Source organism: Lissotriton vulgaris, chromosome 5 (genome assembly GCF_964263255.1).
Source record: "Lissotriton vulgaris chromosome 5, aLisVul1.2, whole genome shotgun sequence".
Taxonomy (NCBI): Eukaryota; Metazoa; Chordata; class Amphibia; order Caudata; family Salamandridae; genus Lissotriton; species Lissotriton vulgaris.
In genome coordinates, this window is record NC_141693.1 from 280,777,425 (window position 1) to 280,796,868 (window position 19,444).

General features: G+C 44.4%; 1 protein-coding gene across 1 annotated transcript in view; it reads right to left on the reverse strand.

Annotated features, from left to right (window-relative positions):
* The window catches only part of NOC2L (NOC2 like nucleolar associated transcriptional repressor), a 418,727-nt gene that overhangs the window by 282,067 nt on the left and 117,216 nt on the right, over nucleotides 1–19,444 (reverse strand). The window contains exon 10 of the mRNA XM_086921428.1: nucleotides 7,432–7,620. Within this exon, the coding sequence (XP_086777554.1) occupies nucleotides 7,432–7,620 (189 nt within the window). The remainder of the gene's footprint in view (nucleotides 1–7,431; nucleotides 7,621–19,444) is intronic.

Consider the following 19,444-nt stretch of genomic DNA (forward strand, 5'->3'; position numbering starts at 1 on the left):
GCCTTTAAGAGAACTTTCCAGAACTTCACAGTTTCCCAGAATGCACTGCAGGTCCCTTTTACTTTCAGTTCTTTTTGAAGGCGTAACACGCCAGACCTGTAGCATTCCTTAAATGAATATCTCTCTCCACCGGGGAGGAGGGCGGGCGCTTATGACTATAACAGAGATACCCCTACTACAGAACTGGAGTTACAGGAAAGAAACTACTCCTTCTGTAGTAGGGGATCACTGTGTATAGTCATAATCTAGTGAATAGAATGGCAAGCCCATCCCCACACCAAAGCAGCGGTGGAGAAACGAGAAATACCACCACTATTGTGCGAACAGATTTCGCAGCGAAGCCTGCCCAACCTGAGCGTCTGCCCTGGCATCAGTGTCCAGACAGTAATGCTTAGCAAAGGTATGGACCGACTGCCAAGTGGACGCCTTGCAGATTTCTGCAATGGGAACATTACGGAGCAAAGCTGTGGTGGCAGCTTTGCCCCTGGTGGAATGAGCCTTAGGTTTACCCCCTAAGGTATTTTTAGCCTTTTGGTAACACAGTTGTATGCAGGACACAATCCACCTAGAGATGGACTGTTTAGAGGTAGCAAGACCGGTCCTGACTGATCCATAATTTATAAATAATTGGTCTGACCTACGAATATCTTTGGTCTTATCCAGATAAAATTTTAACACCCTCCTAACATCCAGGGAATGTAAAGACCTTTCCGCTGGAGATGAAGGATTCTGAAAAAACGTAGGCAAAGTTATGGTCTGGTTGACATGAAAATCAGAAATAACTTTGGGAAGAAATTTAGGGTGAGTACGCATAACAACCTTAGCAGCATTAAATACAGTATAAGGTTCTTGGCAACACAACGCCTGAATTTCACTCACCCTGCGGGCCGATGTAATGGCCACGAGGAACGCCGCCTTCCAGGACAAATGCTGCAACAAAGCCTTATGAATAGTTTCAAAAGGCTCCTTCATCAATCTAGACAGCACCACATTCAATTCCCATGAAGGCGAAGGAAGCCGGACAGGAGGGAATACTTTCTTCAAGCCTTCCAAAAAATATTTGATCACAGGGATCTGGAAGAAGGAAGTCTGTGAAGGGCATTTCCTGTAGGCAGTCAATGCAGCGAGATGAACCTTAATGGAATGAACATTAAGGCCAGACTGCGCCAAATGCAGAAGGTAAGGAAGGATGACGTCTTCCTTGCACGTCGTCGGGTCATAGTTCTTGGATTTGCACCAGATACAGAACCTCTTCCACTTGTAAGCATAGGAAGTCCGAGTGGAAGGTCGCTTAGCCTCCTTCAGTATGTCCATTCAATCATCTGGTAGAATCAAATGGCCATATTGCACTCTCTCAGGAGCCATGCCGCCAAACTCAAAGATGAGAGGTTGGGGTGCAACATCTGCCCCCAAACTTCGTGGGAAGGTCTGGCCTGCACGGCAGCCGTATGTGCGGAAGGAGAGACCGGTGAAGCAGGTCCGTGAACCACCACTATCTGGGCCATTCCCGGGGCAATCAGGATCATCCGTGCCCTGGACTGGGACAGCTTGATGAGCACCCACGGAATCAGGGGAATGGGTGGAAAAGCGTACAGAAAGCTGTTCAACCAGTTGATCCATAATGCATTCCCCAGCGTCCCCTGCTGGTAGTACCGGGAGGCGAAGTCTCGGCATTTGCTGTTTTCGGCGGTGGCGAACAGATCTACGTCTGGAGTCCCCCACCTTGCGAAGACTTCTCCTAGTACTTCGTAGTTTATGACCCATTCGTGGTTTTCCTGAATCAGTGTGCTCAGTGCGTCCGCCTGAACATTCTGCACACCTGGCAGATGGGTAGCCATTATCGTCAGTCCTCTTGCCAGAAGCCAGTGCCAGATCGCCTGAGCCTCCTGCGACAGAGTGCGTGATCTCGAGCCCCCCTGCTTGTTGAGGTAATACATCGTGGTCGTATTGTCCGTCTGTACAAGCAGAGAGTTGGTCTGAAAGGACGGATGAAAGGCCTTCAGTGCCAAGTGAACAGCTCTGAGTTCCAGTAAATTGATGTGATACGTGGACTCCATCAGGGGCCACGTTCCTTGGATCTGTAAGTCTCCGGAGTGCGCCCCCCAACCGTGGAGAGAAGCATCCATCACGATAGTCGGAGTGGGAATGTCCTTGTGGAAGGGAACCCCTCTGAGGAGATTCTTCGCTGAACACCACCACTTCAGAGACTGAAGAGCATGCAGAGACAGTCCCCTGATCCCACTGATCCTCCAAGCACTCCTGCAACGGTCTCAAGTGCAGCCGTGCGTGTGGCGTTAGGAAGATACAAGAGGTCATCGACCCCAGTAGAGAAGACACCGTCCTCACTGTTGTAGATGGAGTGGTCATTGGAGCCTGAGCCTTCCGAAGGAGTGATAATCGTCGCTCCTCCGAAGGAGACATGCTTGCTGACAGCGTATTGATGGTGGCTCCCAAGTACTGAATGCACTGGACCGGAGTCGGGACAGACTTGGACATGTTGATGTGCAACCCCAGCTTGTTCAAGAGAACGCACCTCTTCTGGAAGTGTGCCTGAGCTTCCGAGAAGGAGGAGGCCTTGATCAACCAATCGTCCAGGTACGGGTAGACAAACACCTTGTTCTTCCTTAGGTGTGCTGCTACCACTGCCATGCACTTCAAGAATGTTCTGAGAGCAGACTTCAGCCCGAATGGCAGTACTGTGTATTGATAATGATTGGTGCCGACTTGAAATCGCAGGAACTTCCTGTGTTTGTGTGCAATGGGCCCATGGAAGTACGCATCTTGTAGGTCTATTGCACATAGCCTGTCTCCCTGTTGCAACTGAGGATAAATCTGATGCAACGACAGCATGTGAAACTTTTCTCTGCGAATCCACTTGTTTGCCTGTCGCAAGTCCAGAATGGGCCTGAACTCGTTCTTATCCTTCTTGCGAACCAGGAAGAACCGGGAGTACAGACCTCTTCCTCTTTGAGACAGAGGTACTTCTTCTATCGCCCTTTTCCTTAACAGGATATCGGCCTCCGCCTGGAGCTCGAGCAGTTGAAACTGCGAGCTGACCGGAGGAATTGATGGAGGCGGGCTGGTGAACCGAAGACTGTATCCATTGCAAACAATATTCAGCACCCCCTTGTCCTGAGTAATTTTTCTCCACTCTGCCAGAAAAAATTGAATGCTTCCCCCACCGGAGCGGGTAACGGATGTAGGGGAAGTAACCGCTCAGGGTCGAGACCCGGCCGGGCCCTTGTTCGCTGTAGAGGACTGCTGTCCCCCTCTACCCTTCTGGCGCTTCTGGAAGAGTCTCAGGAACTGCTGCTGTTGTTGTTGCTGCTGTCCCGAAGACTGTCCTCGTCCTCTTCCCTGTGCACCGAACCGTCTCTGGAACGAGCAGTAGGCCTTCCTTTCTTTGGGCTTCTATAAGCCCACATCAGTCAGGGTCTCTGCCGCCTCCTTCATGCGGGCCATCTCATCATCGGCATGCTTTCCGAACAGGGTTTCCCCAGAAAAGGGCAGATTGGCCACCCACTGCTGGGCCTCCGGCTTGAGTGATGTGAGCCTGAGCCAAGCATCGGCCCGCTGGTTGATCCCATGACAGTACCCATGGGCAGCCAAAAGAGAGACCTCCGCAGCCGCGCTGATGACCTGGTTTGAAACCAGCATCTCCTCTTTGAGGATCTCTTGGAAGTCCCCCCTCTTGTCTCGTGGCAGAAGTTCCGTGAACTGTTGCAGGGGGTCCCACAGGGCACGGTCATACCGCCCTAGCAACGCCGCATCGCTGGACGCCTTCATGGCAGAGGATGCAGTCCCACAAGCCTTCCTACCAGCCGAGTCGATCCATCGGCTCTCTTTATCGGGCAGCACGGTTGAGGACGGAGAGGTAGAATGTAACTTGATGGTGGGACGTCGACGCCCACCTGGGCTACAAAAAAAAAAAAAAGAGAAAACTACGAATCCGGACCCAACCACCAGATCGCGGAATAATGCACAGCATAGTGAATCCAGAAAGATTCACGCTGCAAAACTTCCTGGCAGCCGTCACTTTAACAGAGTCAGGCACCGGATCTATCCGCAGAGAAGCCGGGTCCGAATCCAGGGTCCTGTACTTCTTCAGAAGTCCGGAGGGAGCGGCCTTCACCACCGCTGGAGTGAGGAACAGCTCCTCCGCAGGCTCTACCAAACCAGGTACTAGTGGCAGTAGAGGGCGAGACAAATGCTTCTTGTGAAGCGTCTCAAATATCACGGACGTCGTGGGTGTTGGAGCCGTCACCGTGATTCCCAATTTTGCAGCCTCCCTCAGGAGAACATCCTGGAACGTGCTGATGTCGTCCACCGGAGACACCCTTGTCCCTGGGGATTCCGATAAGGTCGGTGAATAGGTCCTGGTCCTGGTCCTGGACCTGGAGGAGTCCATGCGGGACCTAGATCCCCGCCTCATATGGCGACGTCTTGACCTGGTCGACTCCTCGATCTCCCTCTCCGTCCCGAGCGCGATTGGGACTTCCTTGGCTTCGGTCGATCCGCCGGTTCCACCGGAGCGGACGACTTTGGTTTGCCGGGGCCTTCGACTTAGGGCTCCCCTTGGGAGGGGTCGGAAGTCTGGGCAGTGACACCGACCTCGGAGGGACCGGAGCCGGCTTTTCTGCTGGTAGCTGAGGTCGAGGTACAGGTTGCGGAAGTGGTGGTAGAGGAGGAGGAGGAGTAGGAGCTCTCGGAGGGAGACCACTCGGCAATGGAGGCGGGGGTGTAACCGGCTTCTGTGACGGGGTATACACCACGGAGTACACCGAACCCGGTGATCCGCCTTCCTTTCCAGCCTGGGACATTGGCGAACCTCCCATGGTGTCAGACCTCCTTCCGCGTCTCTTCGTCGTCGAACGGCGACCGGACGGCGAGCAGCGGTCCCGACGTCGAGCGTCTTTTACTCGGCGTCGACCGTCTCTCCCTCGACGGCAACCTTGTCCGCCTCGACGGCGATATACTTTTAGACGACGAGGATCTCCTCGACGACGATCTTCTCCTTTTCGCTGGCGGCGAACGGCGGTGTCGCCTCGACGGCGAGCGCAGACGCCGGGCCTTTCGACGTCGAATCACTCGACGATGACTCCGACGAGGACGAAATCGTCACAGGAGACTTTGACGGCGGTCTGTTCAGTTCCTTCGACGTTGAGCGCCGACGTCGCTTCGCCCCAGACGATGGGGAACAGACTGTAGTCATCCCTCTCGACGACGTAGTCGGTGCAATCGACCCAGACTGAGAATGGGGACGCTTGCTGGTCTTCCTGCCCCTGGGGAGCCCCCCAGAGGCCTCAACACGGGCAGAGGAAGCCCCTCCAGACCCACCTTGCGCCTTCAGCCTTCTTTCCTCAAGGCCCTGAAGCCTGATCTTCTTTCTGTCCTTCAGGGTCCTGCCAGAGAAGACCTGACAAATCACACACTCCTCTGGGACATGGGAAGAGGGAAGGCAGAGGATACACACCTCATGAGGATCTGATGTGGCCTTCCTGGAGCACTCCGGACATTTGTCAAATAATGCAGGCATATTTGACATCAAAAGGGTGCAATACCCAAGAAGAAAGGCACTAAAGTACTTAAGAAAGCACTCAACTTGAAACAAAAGTGAAAAATCACCAACAAACCCTTGAAAAGGGAGAGCTCAATGCTCCAGGGTCCTGCTTGCAGGAGGCGGAAAAAAGAACTGAAAGTAAAAGGGACCTGCAGTGCATTCTGGGATACTGTGAAGTTCTGGAAAGTTCTCTTAAAGGCACAGTATCCTGTTCTGAGCCACATAATGGCAGCCTATGGGGCTTGTCTGTCCAGGTCTTCCTCTCTATCATTCCAGAGGGGTTTTGCTGCTGAGGCAAGGGAAATCTGGACAGACTTTGCTGTTTGTGGATTTTTGGTGGAATTTCTAGTTGAAGTACTGGACAGTGTAGCCTGGTTTTATAGGCTGCATTATCTGTCTTTAATTCTCTCTTAAGTGTCTGTTCAGTTCTGCATTTTTTCGACACCTTAAGAGATTATTTTTGATTGCTCCGGGGTCCACGCACATGGGCGTGACTATTCACTAGATTATGACTATACACAGAGATCCCCTACTACAGAACAGCAACTCCTCAACCCCGGACAGGTCTTCTAGTAAAAACCCCGATGATACAGACTAATTGCTGAGCGCAACTCGATAATACAGGGCTCGAGAACACCGGGGTATTATCCCCTGATATCTCTGAAAAACACGAGGAAATGCACAGAAGGATCGGGGCGTCTGGGATTATCATGCCTACATGGTACAAGGGCCAGCGCAAAGAATTACTTATCAGCATAACAAGTTGGCAAAAATGATGGGCATAATTTGCTTCACCGGAACATGGCTACTTTTTCAAAAACAAATAGAGATGGCTAAGATTGCTCTATAGAAATACATATATATACATAAATATATCATGCACACATCAAACTGTTTGGGGCCAGCAGACTTGATAAATAAAGAGACAATTCGGCAACTTTAGAAAGGATATAGAAGAAGAATCTGGGTGTCTGGCTGGACTCCTCGCTTAATTTTCAGACCCACACAAAGAAAGTGGCAGCTACTTGTGTGGGTCTGCTGAGGAGCCTCAGTCCGATACTTGGCTTCTTCGACTCCAAAACGCGCCAACTGATCGTTCAATCCATCATCCTTGCTCGGTTGGATTATGCCAATGTTCTATTCCTAGGCGCCAATAAAGCAGAGATGGCACGGCTGCAACGGGTACAAAACTCAGCAGCAAGGGCAGTGGTGGGCCTTCCCCGTAGGTGCTCTGCTAGAGCTACCATCCGGAAACTACATTGGCTGCCGATTGAGCCTCAAATTCAATTCAAGACTCTCACCACTGCCTTTAAAATTCTCAGATCAGAATGTCCTGGACTCCTACGCCCACTCCTGGTACCCTACACTCCCCAGCGCGCCCTGCGCTCCTTAGGACAGCACCTTGTGTTTGTCCCTCGAACCAGGCTCAGCAGAATGGGTGGCCGCTCTTTCAAGGTTTTGGGGGCAAAACTTTGAAACTCTCTGCCACTCCACATTCGCTCCATGACCAACCTGACGGCCTTTCGCAAGGCAATCAAAACCTATCTGTTCTCCCTGATCTAAACTTCTTGTCGTTTCACCCTCTCCCCTCAGGTGTCTTTTATGGTTCAGCGCCGGGACGCCCCGTTGCTGGGGCAGCTGTTTTGCGCTATAACAAATTTTTAACATAACATGCCATGCCCAAGAGTAGGGTCAATCTTACTTCCTTGGCAGCCCAATGCCTTTGAACGGCAGACAGGACTGGGACAAAACTACTTGTCAGGCAATGCCCAATATGCAATCAAACAGATGTACTACAAATTAGTCTTCCTCTGCCTCAGACTTGCAACACACTTGAATATTAGTTAAGTTAGCAACTAATCCAAGCTTACCTTCTTTTTGACAGTCATGGCACTGCGCAGATGGATAGCGAGCTGGCGGATATAGATGAAAGCATGCTGGTATGACACTTGTGTGTCGAGTGTGTACATCTCAGTCAGAGTGCGCTGCATGAAGTTGATCATCGGTAGAACATTAGGGGAGGTGAACTTTGAGTTCTTCACATAGGAAATATACATTTTCTATAAAAGAAAGATAAGAAGTCTCAGGAAAGGGAACCAGTATAAAAATCACAAGGGCGGGGTATAGATGCCATAACTGACCACACAATTTAGTTCAAATGAAAAAAACTCTTTATAAAATGTCACCCCCCCCCCCGAATAAACCACCATCTTCAAACACAAGAAAAGTAACTTTAAAATGCAAGCAGCAATATAAAAGGATGTTCTTTTTTTTGCTTGTAAAAGTGTTGCCTTCACCAAAAACGGTGTCTTGGCACGAAGACAAAAAAGAGGACAAAAGATAAAGAAAAAAAGACTAGATTAGCAAGAAACTTAAGAAAATCAAAAGATTTTTAGAGCTTTCTTAAAATGAGAGAAGTTAGGGAAAATCTAAATTATCTGCAAAAGCAGATCTTTCTACATCTTTGGCCCCATAAGCCAAAAGTACTGTCCGCAACAGCAGGCTCCGTTGACCAAAGGAACGCGCAGAAGAGCCATAGTTTCCTGATGTGGGTCTCGAACAATCAAAGGAAGACCGCACTGCCTTAACTGAGGCTAGACAGACTAAAGACCCAACCCGTGATTGCACATCTTCCCTTGAGTGACATTTTTGTGAATTCACAAACTCAACAATTATAACAACAAAACTTTCTGGACTTAAGCGCACATGCTCAAATTATACTTCAAAGCCCCACCAAATTTGGCCCGATTGTACTGGGTCTAGAAAAAGGCCCATGACACCAGACAAAGAAGCAGAGCCCTGGCGGAGGGAACCATCCATAAGTACACAACCTTTATTTTGACCTGTGCAGTTTTAAAAAATTGCAGATCATCTACCTGTGGGTTGCTGTGAAATAGGTCTTTAACTGACCGGTATAGTCTTGTTACTGCTGACCACATTTAGGTCCCAACTGGGAGTTATCAGCGTACATAAAGATGTTGAACCCAAAACAGCAAATCTGTTTTCCCAGGCGCCAAGCCCTCAAGAATACAGCATGCGATGGGCTGCTTAACAGTGCAGAATGGGAGGGAGAAGCCAGTTAGACTATGCCCACTTAACAGCGACACTAGTCCAGTTTGGGCGGGTCCGTTGAAAGGGTTCTAGCCAGCTAACAAGAGTACTTTGGTGACACTATCATATGTGACTAAAAGGTCTTAGAGCACATGGCCTACCAGTCACCCATCATCTTTATTCTTTTTTTACACAGTCCAACGTGTCTAAACACAATTTCTTTCTTGCTCTGTCTGGGGCAAAATCATCCTCAGGCAGGTTGGTGGTCCTCGTGGTAAGCTGAAATCACGGAGACAATATACTCCACCTCAATTTCGTACAAAGAATAAAGCAAGGGACTAGGCAGATCTGTTGAAGTTTTCAACACACATTGATCTCACCAATTCTCATACAACTGTTAGATTAAATGACGTAAAGCCTTCCTAACTGCCAAAACGCATGGTACAGAGCTAGACACCATATTCACATGTTATAACAAGAACTCTCTGGCTGTTCCCAGTAAGCAAGATTTTTAAAGCACCTATTATTTTCCATAAGGAAAAATAAGGAAAATATTAAAACATTTAGTAAGTGCTGATAGGAAAACCAAAATGCAATTTTTTTTTTAATCAAGGGAGGATCAGGGATGGGTGCACGGTATTTTTTTTACTAGAGTCCAAATGGCTGCAGAAACAGAAAAAAAACTAGAAAGAAAAAGTAATAAAGAAATCTAAGCCTCAGCAACTTGAAAAAATATACTTCTAAAGAGAATCCATAGATTCTCAGTGAATTAAATAGACAAAGAAAGTAATGTCTAGAGAGGACATAGCACACTATGTTGTATTACAGAACGTTATGTTATTTTTTCATTCCTTTTATTTATTTATTTTTTTAAAGTATTGATGTTGACACCACAGCTGTATTTGTATACGATGTTGTAAGCACCAGTGACCTTGGCTGAATAGTCCATACGTGGCTGTTGGCACAAATAAAAATACAAAATTGAGAAAGAAAAAAAAAAGTAACGTCAGCTGGTGACTAGAAAGAGTTATGAGGTGCACTCTCTGACTTGTCCTATAATCAAAACAAGTAATCAACTAACTTTGTTCTCTGTTTGGGGTGCTACATTACATACTTGTGTTGACTAACAGTAAATAAATATGCAGGCAGCAGTCTGCAAGCAATGTGCACTGTTCCCTGGAAAAACTATTTTCCACTAAAAATAACAAAGATTATAAATCTTTACTCAGTATTACCTTTTATACTGCAAAAAAAATCATCACAATTCAGTCCTCACAAAACAAATTCTTAATTTTTTTCTGAATATACAGTACGTATTGTGTACATACAATCGTGAGTACTGAATATCTATCTATCTAGATGGATTCATTTGTGTGCTTTAACATTACGAAACATAAAACAGCATTTTATCACGAAAATCACATTTGTGAAAGAATCTTCATGTTGATATATTTGTACGATTCATGGAGTCCAAAGCCCAATGCATTTCGGGAATAAAATTTCCCTTCGTCAGGGGAGATTGCCTAAAAACATGAATGAGATCAAATTTGTATTTATGTAGGTAAGAGAATGACACGTATTGTAAACAAGACACTGCGGGGTGCCGTTACTAATTGTGAATAAGAATCTCACATGCAAAATACGTCATAGAAGGAAAACAGAAATCGTGGTATAGGCGTGTATAAAACACAATAGAAGCAAGTCGTGAATAAAGAAGCCAATAAGTGTTAACATAGGAGTGAATCTGAGTACTGGTATTTAAAAATTCATGTGAAAAGTGTACTGGTGTTAAGAAGAACAGTTCCCGTGCTACCTGTAGTATTAAAAAATTATACGCCCTATGTACCTGAACTCGATGCACCACGATGTTTGGTTGAAACATTGGATAACGGGTTTCCAGGATACTGTGGTCGTCTTTTTATACAGAGAATAAACACAAAGGGTATGTTCATTCTTTTTATTTCTTAGCTATATGTATTTAACTGTTTGGTTGTATATTGCACTGGTGATAGACAGTAATGGTATATTTTTTTCCATAGGAGAATTTGTTTCATCGTTGATGTGTAAAGTAGTTTACCAGCTGACGCTCGAGTCATGCATCATAGAACTTAGCAGGTATGCACATTTAATAGTAGGTTAACACTAGCCACACGCTCATTATTATAATCGTGATGAAACGCTATTTTTTTGCAGATTATCTTGTTGTCTGGTCATTGCCACTAGATTATTATTGATCTTGTTTGGGTTTCAACGGATAGCTTTGGTGTGTGCTTTTTGTAAAGGTGTATGAGTAGTGATTAGCTAGGTTGCAAGTATTATATTTTGCAAAGTTTCGCAGTATACATTTATTAAGGGTTATAGTCCACATTTTAGTTATACAGTGTTTTGGCAACAATAATATGTTTGTGAATGATTAGCACACATAAACTTGGAGCAATTTACATTTTGTTTGCATTTTACTATAGGATCACATCGCTGCACGCATTGACATTTTGAAACCAGAGTATCATAGAGGATATTTTTTTGCTGCATCGAGTTCAGGTACATAGAGTGTATAATTTTTTTAATACTACAGGTAGCACGGGAACTTTTCTTCTTAACACCAGTACGCTTTTCACATGAATTTTTACATACCAGAACTCAGATTCACTCCTATGGTAACACTTATTGGCTTCTTTATTCACGACTTGCTTCTTTCGTGTTTTATACACGCCTATACCACGATTCCGGTTTTCTTTCTACGCCGTATTTTGCATGTGAGATTCTTATTCACAATTAGTAACGGCACCCCCCGCAGTGTCTTGTTTATAATAAGTGTCATTCTCTTACCAACATAAATACAAATTTGATCTCATTCATGTTTTTAGGAAATCGCCCTTGACGAAGGGAAATGTTATTCCCGAAATGCATTGGGCTTTGGACTCCATGAATCGTACAAATATATCTACATGAAGATTCTTTCACAAATGTGATTTTCGTGATAAAATGCTGTTTTATGTTCCGTAATGTTAAAGCACACAAATAAATCAATCTAGATAGATAGATATTCAGCACTTACGATTGTATGTACACAATACGTACTGTATATTCAGAAAAAATGAAGAATTTGTTTTGTGATTTTTTTTGTAGTATAAAAGGTAATACTGAGTAAAGATTTATAATCTTTGTTATTTTTAGTGGAAAATAGTTTTTCCAGGGAACAGTGCACATTGCTTGCAGTCTGCTGCCTGCATATTTTTTTGGCTAGAAAGAGTTCCCAGATGTCCTAAGGAGCACTGCAAAGGTTAAGCTCCAGATTGGTACCAATGTGGCAGCTCTCAGCCAAAGATATGGAATTATTTTCAACAGCCTATAGAAGATCTGCAGTGCCAGAAGGCACTACCGCTAAGTGGTACATGCAAGAAAGGCACCGGGAAGTGGGAAGGCAATTAATATTAAACTGTACATCGTGAAATCCCTTAATCTGGTTATTTTCTCAGCAATCACACCTATGCATTGTGCCTCAGTAAAAACATTTTTTTGGTTCCTGACTGTGTAATTGAGATGTGTGGACTCAGGAAAGCTTAGTCACTAGAGATGCCATTCTTAGAACGCTGTACGCTTTTGAAGCTGACAGAAAACCTCTTTGAAGAGGAGTCAGGAATTGAGAGGGGATGACCTGAGAGAGAAGGGGCGAGCAGGTATTCAGTTTGAAGATCAGATGTTGCTCTTTTCAGTTACTCACAAAAATAACATTTAAGGAAGTGGTCCCAGAGTAGAGTTTTATTAACTGAAACACCTGGAATAATACTCATGCTAGTCAAGTTTCAGGCGTCTGGAGTCTTAGCCCGGATCTAGACCAGCAACCCTTACAACAATGTGGGCCATTAAACTGAAAGGTGCATCATTACTAAATGATGGGGTGCAAGAATCTTGATTTGTGCAACATTATTGAAAGGTATAACCACTTCCCACAACAGATGCAGACTACCTTCCTATGGGCTTCCAACACCTGCAACGCGTAGCCTTCAGGTGAAGCCAGGCCCCAAGTACAACCCTTCGCGGGTGGCCAACACACGCAGAACACAGCCTTTGACTGTGCGCAGTGACAGATTGTCATATGGCACAAGACTTTGATCCCACCCACGTCTTGCTTCCATCCCTCAATGGATGGTCAACCCCAGGTGTGCATAGCTTTCAGCTGTGCACAGCAGCAGCTGGCCCTAGGCCCGGCATCGGGGTAAGCACTGCGCCTAACCCCTCCATGGGTGGCCAGCCTTAGGAAGTACACAGCAGGGTTAGTTGCACGTACAGATCTCCAGGCTCAGCACCCAAACTTCCTCAGACAGCCAACACCAGTAGATTAAGGTCTTCGGCCATGCACAGCAGGGGGTATGGCCTGGACTGTCTGCATACGGCCAATCCACCGGTGTGGCTACCTGCCATAAGCAGCAGTAGTAGTATACTGAATACTTCCTATGACTTGTTGGATACAGGTAGCCATAACAAATGTTTTTGCGATGACCAGCGCATCAGAATTCCGCTGAGTTGAGAATCCGTAATGGTCAATGGGAGAAAAAGCTGGTTGCAAATCTTCAGTCCTTCAACAAATTAACGTCACAGGTAGCTCTAAATTTGACCTCTTCACGGTCAACCCATGTGCGTGTTCAAATGCTAATTTCTCAAAAACTACTGAAAGATTTTACACTTAACCAAGCAATATCATTTCCTTGAGTACATCTCTAACTTCAAGCCAAATTTTGTGTAATTCTTATGTGCCGTTTTCTTCATCAAGCAGAAATGAATCCTATGAAAACAAGCCCTGCTCTCCACCCAACCCTCAGTCAGACTGCCGGTGGTGATAGAAGTACGTTTCACTCTGCATGTCAGACTGTTTCACTGACTTGTACGAGTAAGATATTTGAGCACTCATAGCAAAGGTATATTGATTTTAAGAGCACAATCATAATATCCATGACAAAAAGAAAACCCCCAAGTCTTCATTTACTGCAGTATCCTCTAAGAAATGTTTTTAGTTTTACAGTTTGATTCCTTCAAGAGGCTTCAAGTAAGTCAGTTTTGTAATTAATACATAATATTGGAGTTCTAGTTATTCATTAGAATACTGTGGTGAAGCGGCAGTAGGACAACAAGGAGTCAACTGGCAGGCTGCTGCTGCTGCTGAAAGTACATGTTTTACTCAAAATATCATATATTGTCCTCACCTGACTGAGAAATATAGTGTGAACTTCTAGAAAACATGTTCTCATTCTAGCTTCTGCAGCACCTTCTATAACCTCTGAGAAAATCATGATAGAAACCTATTTTCACTCAAAAATGATTATTCAAATCCTGGCAGATCAGCATTTTTCACAGAAAGAAATCACCTTCAAGCACACCATAATTCTTGAAATAAATTTGGCACCATCTACAAATGATACACATTGTGACCAAGATATGTTATCGCTCTTCAAATGAGTTTCTTTTGTTAATCCTCAAAAACAGGTCTTCGCTCCAATGCTTTCCAATGTGGACCACTTCCCAGAGTCCCATAAAGGATGCCACATGTTTACAGGTACTGGTGTGAATAAGACAATAAAATGGGTGGGATGGAACAAATGGGTAGCGGTGGAGACCCCGCTCTGGTTCAGGACTTGGCCTAAACAAGTCACTAGGCTAAAGGGATTTTTAGATTGGGGTAACATAGGTATCATTAGCCATTTGGAAGAAGGATTGTATCAAATCCTTTTATACTTTAGCAGAAACCTTTGAACTAAATAAAACCCATTTATATTGCCAAATGAGACCCGCTCTACACAATCAAAAATAGATGTCCCGAGTATAACCCTTTAGAAGGGAAGATAACATTGAACACTCTGGTTAAGATCGAGATCACAAATATACAAATGTCTAGTTAACAATACACATGAACTTCTGGCTGTAGCCAAGGAGACATTGGAAATGTATGTCGTCCCACTGCATTAGAAGGACTGGAGGGACATGCAAATGCCTCCCCACATACTAGTGATCCCAACCACACAACCTCTCATACAGTTTATGCATATGCACCACAATTAATATACAATCAAATGCCCTCTGGTACCTGGTGCGATCACGCACCCCAAATAACCACACATGAAAATAATGAAATAGAAATCTTCTATCACTTGATCTGGACTTGAATAATCTGGAAATATTGGTCGAGGATAACTATGACACGGACTGAAATACTGAAAGTCCCAGTTACATTGTCGCCAAAGAAATTAGTTCTACTGGAGCTCATAGAAGAAAAACTTCCGAAATATGCTATGATACCGATTGGTTTGGATTTCCTTTTACTAAAATGCAATGTAGCCAAATATTGGCTATCTTTTACAGACCCACCAATGAGTCGATCGCTAAATGGAATGGATAGGTGTGCTGTTATGGCAAAACATATATCTAGCAAGGGGCTACCCACACGTGCATAGAAAAAAGTTAAGGACAGTGGTACTCTTAGTTTGACCATAGTGTAAGATATAATAGTGGATACTGTTACTGTGACCAGTATGTTGCCAAACGAACTGCTAGATTTTCTTGTGCTTACTATATTTATGCAATGTGAAAATGCGCCTACGTACTGCGCGTCACTGTTGTCTACAATGTCTATGAAAAACCCAGTAAAAAGATTTCAAAAAATAAATAAATACACCAGTTATGAGTAGGTAAAGTAAACATAACTCACTACCATCTTTCACTGCTTATGACCTTACACAAGACCTCACAAATGGTATCACTGATGACAGCATCCAAAGGTAGCAATACTCTGCTTTTAGTCATGTGCAGCAGAGGTTAGGCTCAGGACCACACACTTAGCCAGATTGTGAGCAATCACCCCACATTGTTCACATGCTTCAGAGGGGTGCATCAGTGGTTAGCCTACAGCTAGGCTGCTGCTCATGACTTCCAGCTGTGCACAACAGGGGCTGGCTGCATGGCATGACCTACAGCCAGGCTCTGGGCCCAAACCCTCCACAGGTGGTCAAACTATACTGCACTTGGCATTTAGCCAAGTGCATGAAGGGTTGGCCTTCGGTCAGACACTGTTTTTCCATTGAACTGTGAATTTAAAAACATTTATGGTCTTGCAACCGAAGCTTATCATACTTCACATTAAACTTATTTTTTCTGTATTTTGTTTATATCATATACCACATCCACCTGTTCCTTGCACCTAACTGCTTATTTTCAGACAGCGTCCACTGCACAGTGAAGGATGGCATTGGGGCTTAGCTTTGAGCCCAACATGGAGTGGATGTGAGCATGGCGTTCAGCTGTGAGTAGCAGGCATGGGCCAAATGGCCTACGGCACTGTGGACACTTCAGCTTACTTTTCCTTATAGTTTATTCTATAAGATTGACCTGGGAGCCTGTCCATGGAATCCTCGCCTCCAGCCGTTCCCACTCCAACCTCTTTTGTGTCCATCTGTAACGCAACTGGTGCTCATGTAAAGAGCTCCGATACCTTCGGGTCGAGTTTGCGCTATATAAAACTCCCAATTAAAATAAAAAACACATACTCTTTGATACAATGGCAAATATATAAAAAATAATACAATTCCAAGTGCGACAAAAAATAGTTTCTTAAACTATTATACAAATTAACACTATACAATGCCCCCACAATGCTATAGTGACATTTAAAGTTAAAGTTTTATAGAAGCTGTTTAACCTGTTTTGCTTGTTTTAAAATGGGATTTTGACTCTGATTAGCACTCGTTTTTGGGGTGTTTAGAGGATTTTAAAGTGCACACTAGCATTCCAAGATGGTTCGATTTAGCTTTACCTGCAGCAGTGCGCAGGAGCTGAAGTGTATTGGATCCGTCTGTAATCAAGTAGAGTGAGCTGAGCAGCAGCTCCCAGCCCCCTCTTCACAGCAGGAGCAGGCGAGGAGATTATGCTGGTCTAAGTCACCTGAATAGGCCCTCGTGCTCCCATCCCACCTTACACAATCCCTTAAGTTGAAGTTCCCCCAACCTAATAAACTAGGATGTCTACGGGGTGGAGGGCTTGGGGAATGGGCTCGTTGAGGTTCCCATAAATAGGGTTTGGGCTCCTATTTGTTCCCAGAACTAAGGTTTCTATAGGCTGCAGAATTTAGGACATGTACTCCTATTGGTTCCTAAGGCTAGGATTTCTAATGCTTAAGGTTTAGGAAGGTGGGCTTTCGATTCCTAAAGCTTGGATTTCCTTTGTCCCTGGTCACCTGATCACTAGGTTATTTAAATAGAGCATTTAGGGTTCTAGCCCGGGCAACCGGGTAAAGAAGGCAAGATTAATGGCGCTGTGTGTGTGGGCCTGAAAAGGTCTAGCAACTCTGCCCCAAAAATCCAAATTACAACAGGTAAGCAGATATCCCTCCTCTGCCTACAAGCTACAACACATCACTGAATCTCATTCATTCATATTTCTTATCATCATGTTACATTAGACATGTATCTAAACGTGCATCCTATCTATCCCACCTCTCTCCCCAACTTTCCATCTACTCCTTTATGAACAACCTCACTCACAACTATACCCAGTCTTCTTTCCTACTCCTGCCATAACTAATTACTGTAATCCCTATGGCCTTCCTTACTAGCTCTCTACCCATCTCCCCCCTCCTGTCCTCCAATAATACATAACTACAACCTAACACCCCTCCATCCAGCCTTCTATTCAAATCTACCCCCTCTACTGCTGATCCCTCAGTAGCAATCTTATTTCCAGAACTGCACGCTAACCCCATCTGTAGTCTATGACCCTTCCCCCACATCATAATATACCTCTACTCACAACTCTATATACCAAGTCATCGAACCTCTCACCCTACTTGCAATAAAGACATCTTATAACAAATTTGATATTCAATCATCCCTCGCCTCTTTTTATTCCCTCTACCATCAAACACACAATCTCACGCTCACAAACACATTTCACACAAACTAGTGCTCACAATCCTCATTCAGCATTATAAATCGACCTTACAACCAGAAAACTTTCCATACCTTTCACGCTCACTCCATCCTCATGGTCGCCTTCATTTAACACCTTAATTGCTCAGCAAAAAAAATAATACTACACAAACCCACCCGTCCACAACCCTCAATCGCTGAATTTGGAGCAGGATGGTGGAGCATTTACCCACATGCTCCACCATCCTTTACTCAAACCCCTACACCTTTCAATAAACAAAAACAAAAAAATAAACTGCGTCGATCACGCACTTTAAATCCCCATACTACATCACAACAGAAATCAACCTTGTTTTAACACATCACCAAAAGATAATCCTACATCAAATAATATAATCTGACTCGTACTTTCCCTCTCATAAAGAAATAATGTAATCTCTAATAAAGCAACTAGAGCAGGACAGCGAAGGCAAGGACTGACACAATTCCATCACCATCACGTCCTTCCTCATCACCTCCCAATCCACATAAACACATCTTAGCCAATAATAACCACATATAGACGAGCTCAATTCGATAAAAATATCTGGAAAGATTTAATAATAAAATTATAAGTAGCCATGTATAATCCTTACTTATATAACACAAAGAACAGATTAGATCAAATTGTACAGTGATGGTCTGGCTTAGTTCTTTGTCCTTTCTTCACTGTTCTTCTATATGTAAGATTTGCCAGTGTTGCTCCTATGACATTATTGTTTGCCAATGTAGCCATAGTGTAGTCACTTTTTTGTCATATTAAATGTTGATCAGTTAAAAAGTTTCCACTTTAGGCAATGTAATCTTTAACCAGTAGCTCTGCTCAATGTGCTAGTAGTATTTCTAAGTGCACAAGTTAATTCAGAATTTGAAGTAGAGTATGTTAAATGGCTGACCTGTGTATTTACTTCACATTCCAGCCCAACACAAAATGGTCACTGCATAGGGTCAAGTCTGTGGTGCTGAATAGTGATGTTCAAGCAGCGCAGCCTTTCACTAGCTCATCCCGGCGCATGTACAGTTGAGATGTGCAGACAATTTAAAAAGTATTTCTTCCACCTCAAAAAGTTGAATTGAAAATGTTCTGCTATCCCTTTCCCGGTGCACACCACCTCTTGTAAGCAAATGTTAAAATTAATTTAAGGTTGCACTAGTGTGTCTTCTTCCGTTGTGAAAAATGTAGGTTCTTCCAGAATAGGCCCTTAGGTCCAGGTCAACGGTTAACTCCATAACCACATTTGCACTGTCTCCTGTCAGAAATAATTGGACTGCAGACGCTTTGGCTTACTTTTCCTTATAATTCTTTAAGTGATCCATTTGGGAGCCTGTCCATTGAACCCCTTGTGTTGAGCTATCTGTAGTTCAAATGCTCTCACAAGCCTAGAATGAAACTGTAAACTATTTTGTATTAAAGGAAAAAACGGTATGCAGTTTTTTTTGTGCTTGTTCCCAGCATTTAAGACGGTTTTCAATTTTGTTCTAAACAGATGATTGTTTTGTGCGGTGTGCTGTAAGTGAAATATTTTCTAACTAGGGTCCGACTCTTTCTCTTTCTGCAGTCTCACATTACAGGTGATTGTTCTTGGGTTTCTTGACTCCTCTCCAAGTTCAGCTCAAGTAAAATCATTTGGATGCCTTGCTCGAAGATGTTTGATCATCCCAATAGTCCCAAATCAATATATCTGAGGATGCCACATGCAATAGTTGATTGCAAAGGGTGCAATTTACATTGCAGGCAAGCAGTTTTTTCTCTCATTGAAGACATATTAAAAAGGTCATGACAGTGACGCCTTGGGTGGATACTCAACTGTCAGACATTGTAGGCACTTCTATAACTTCTGCCTCTTCCTCTTATTAATGGATCAAAGTTCCTAATAAT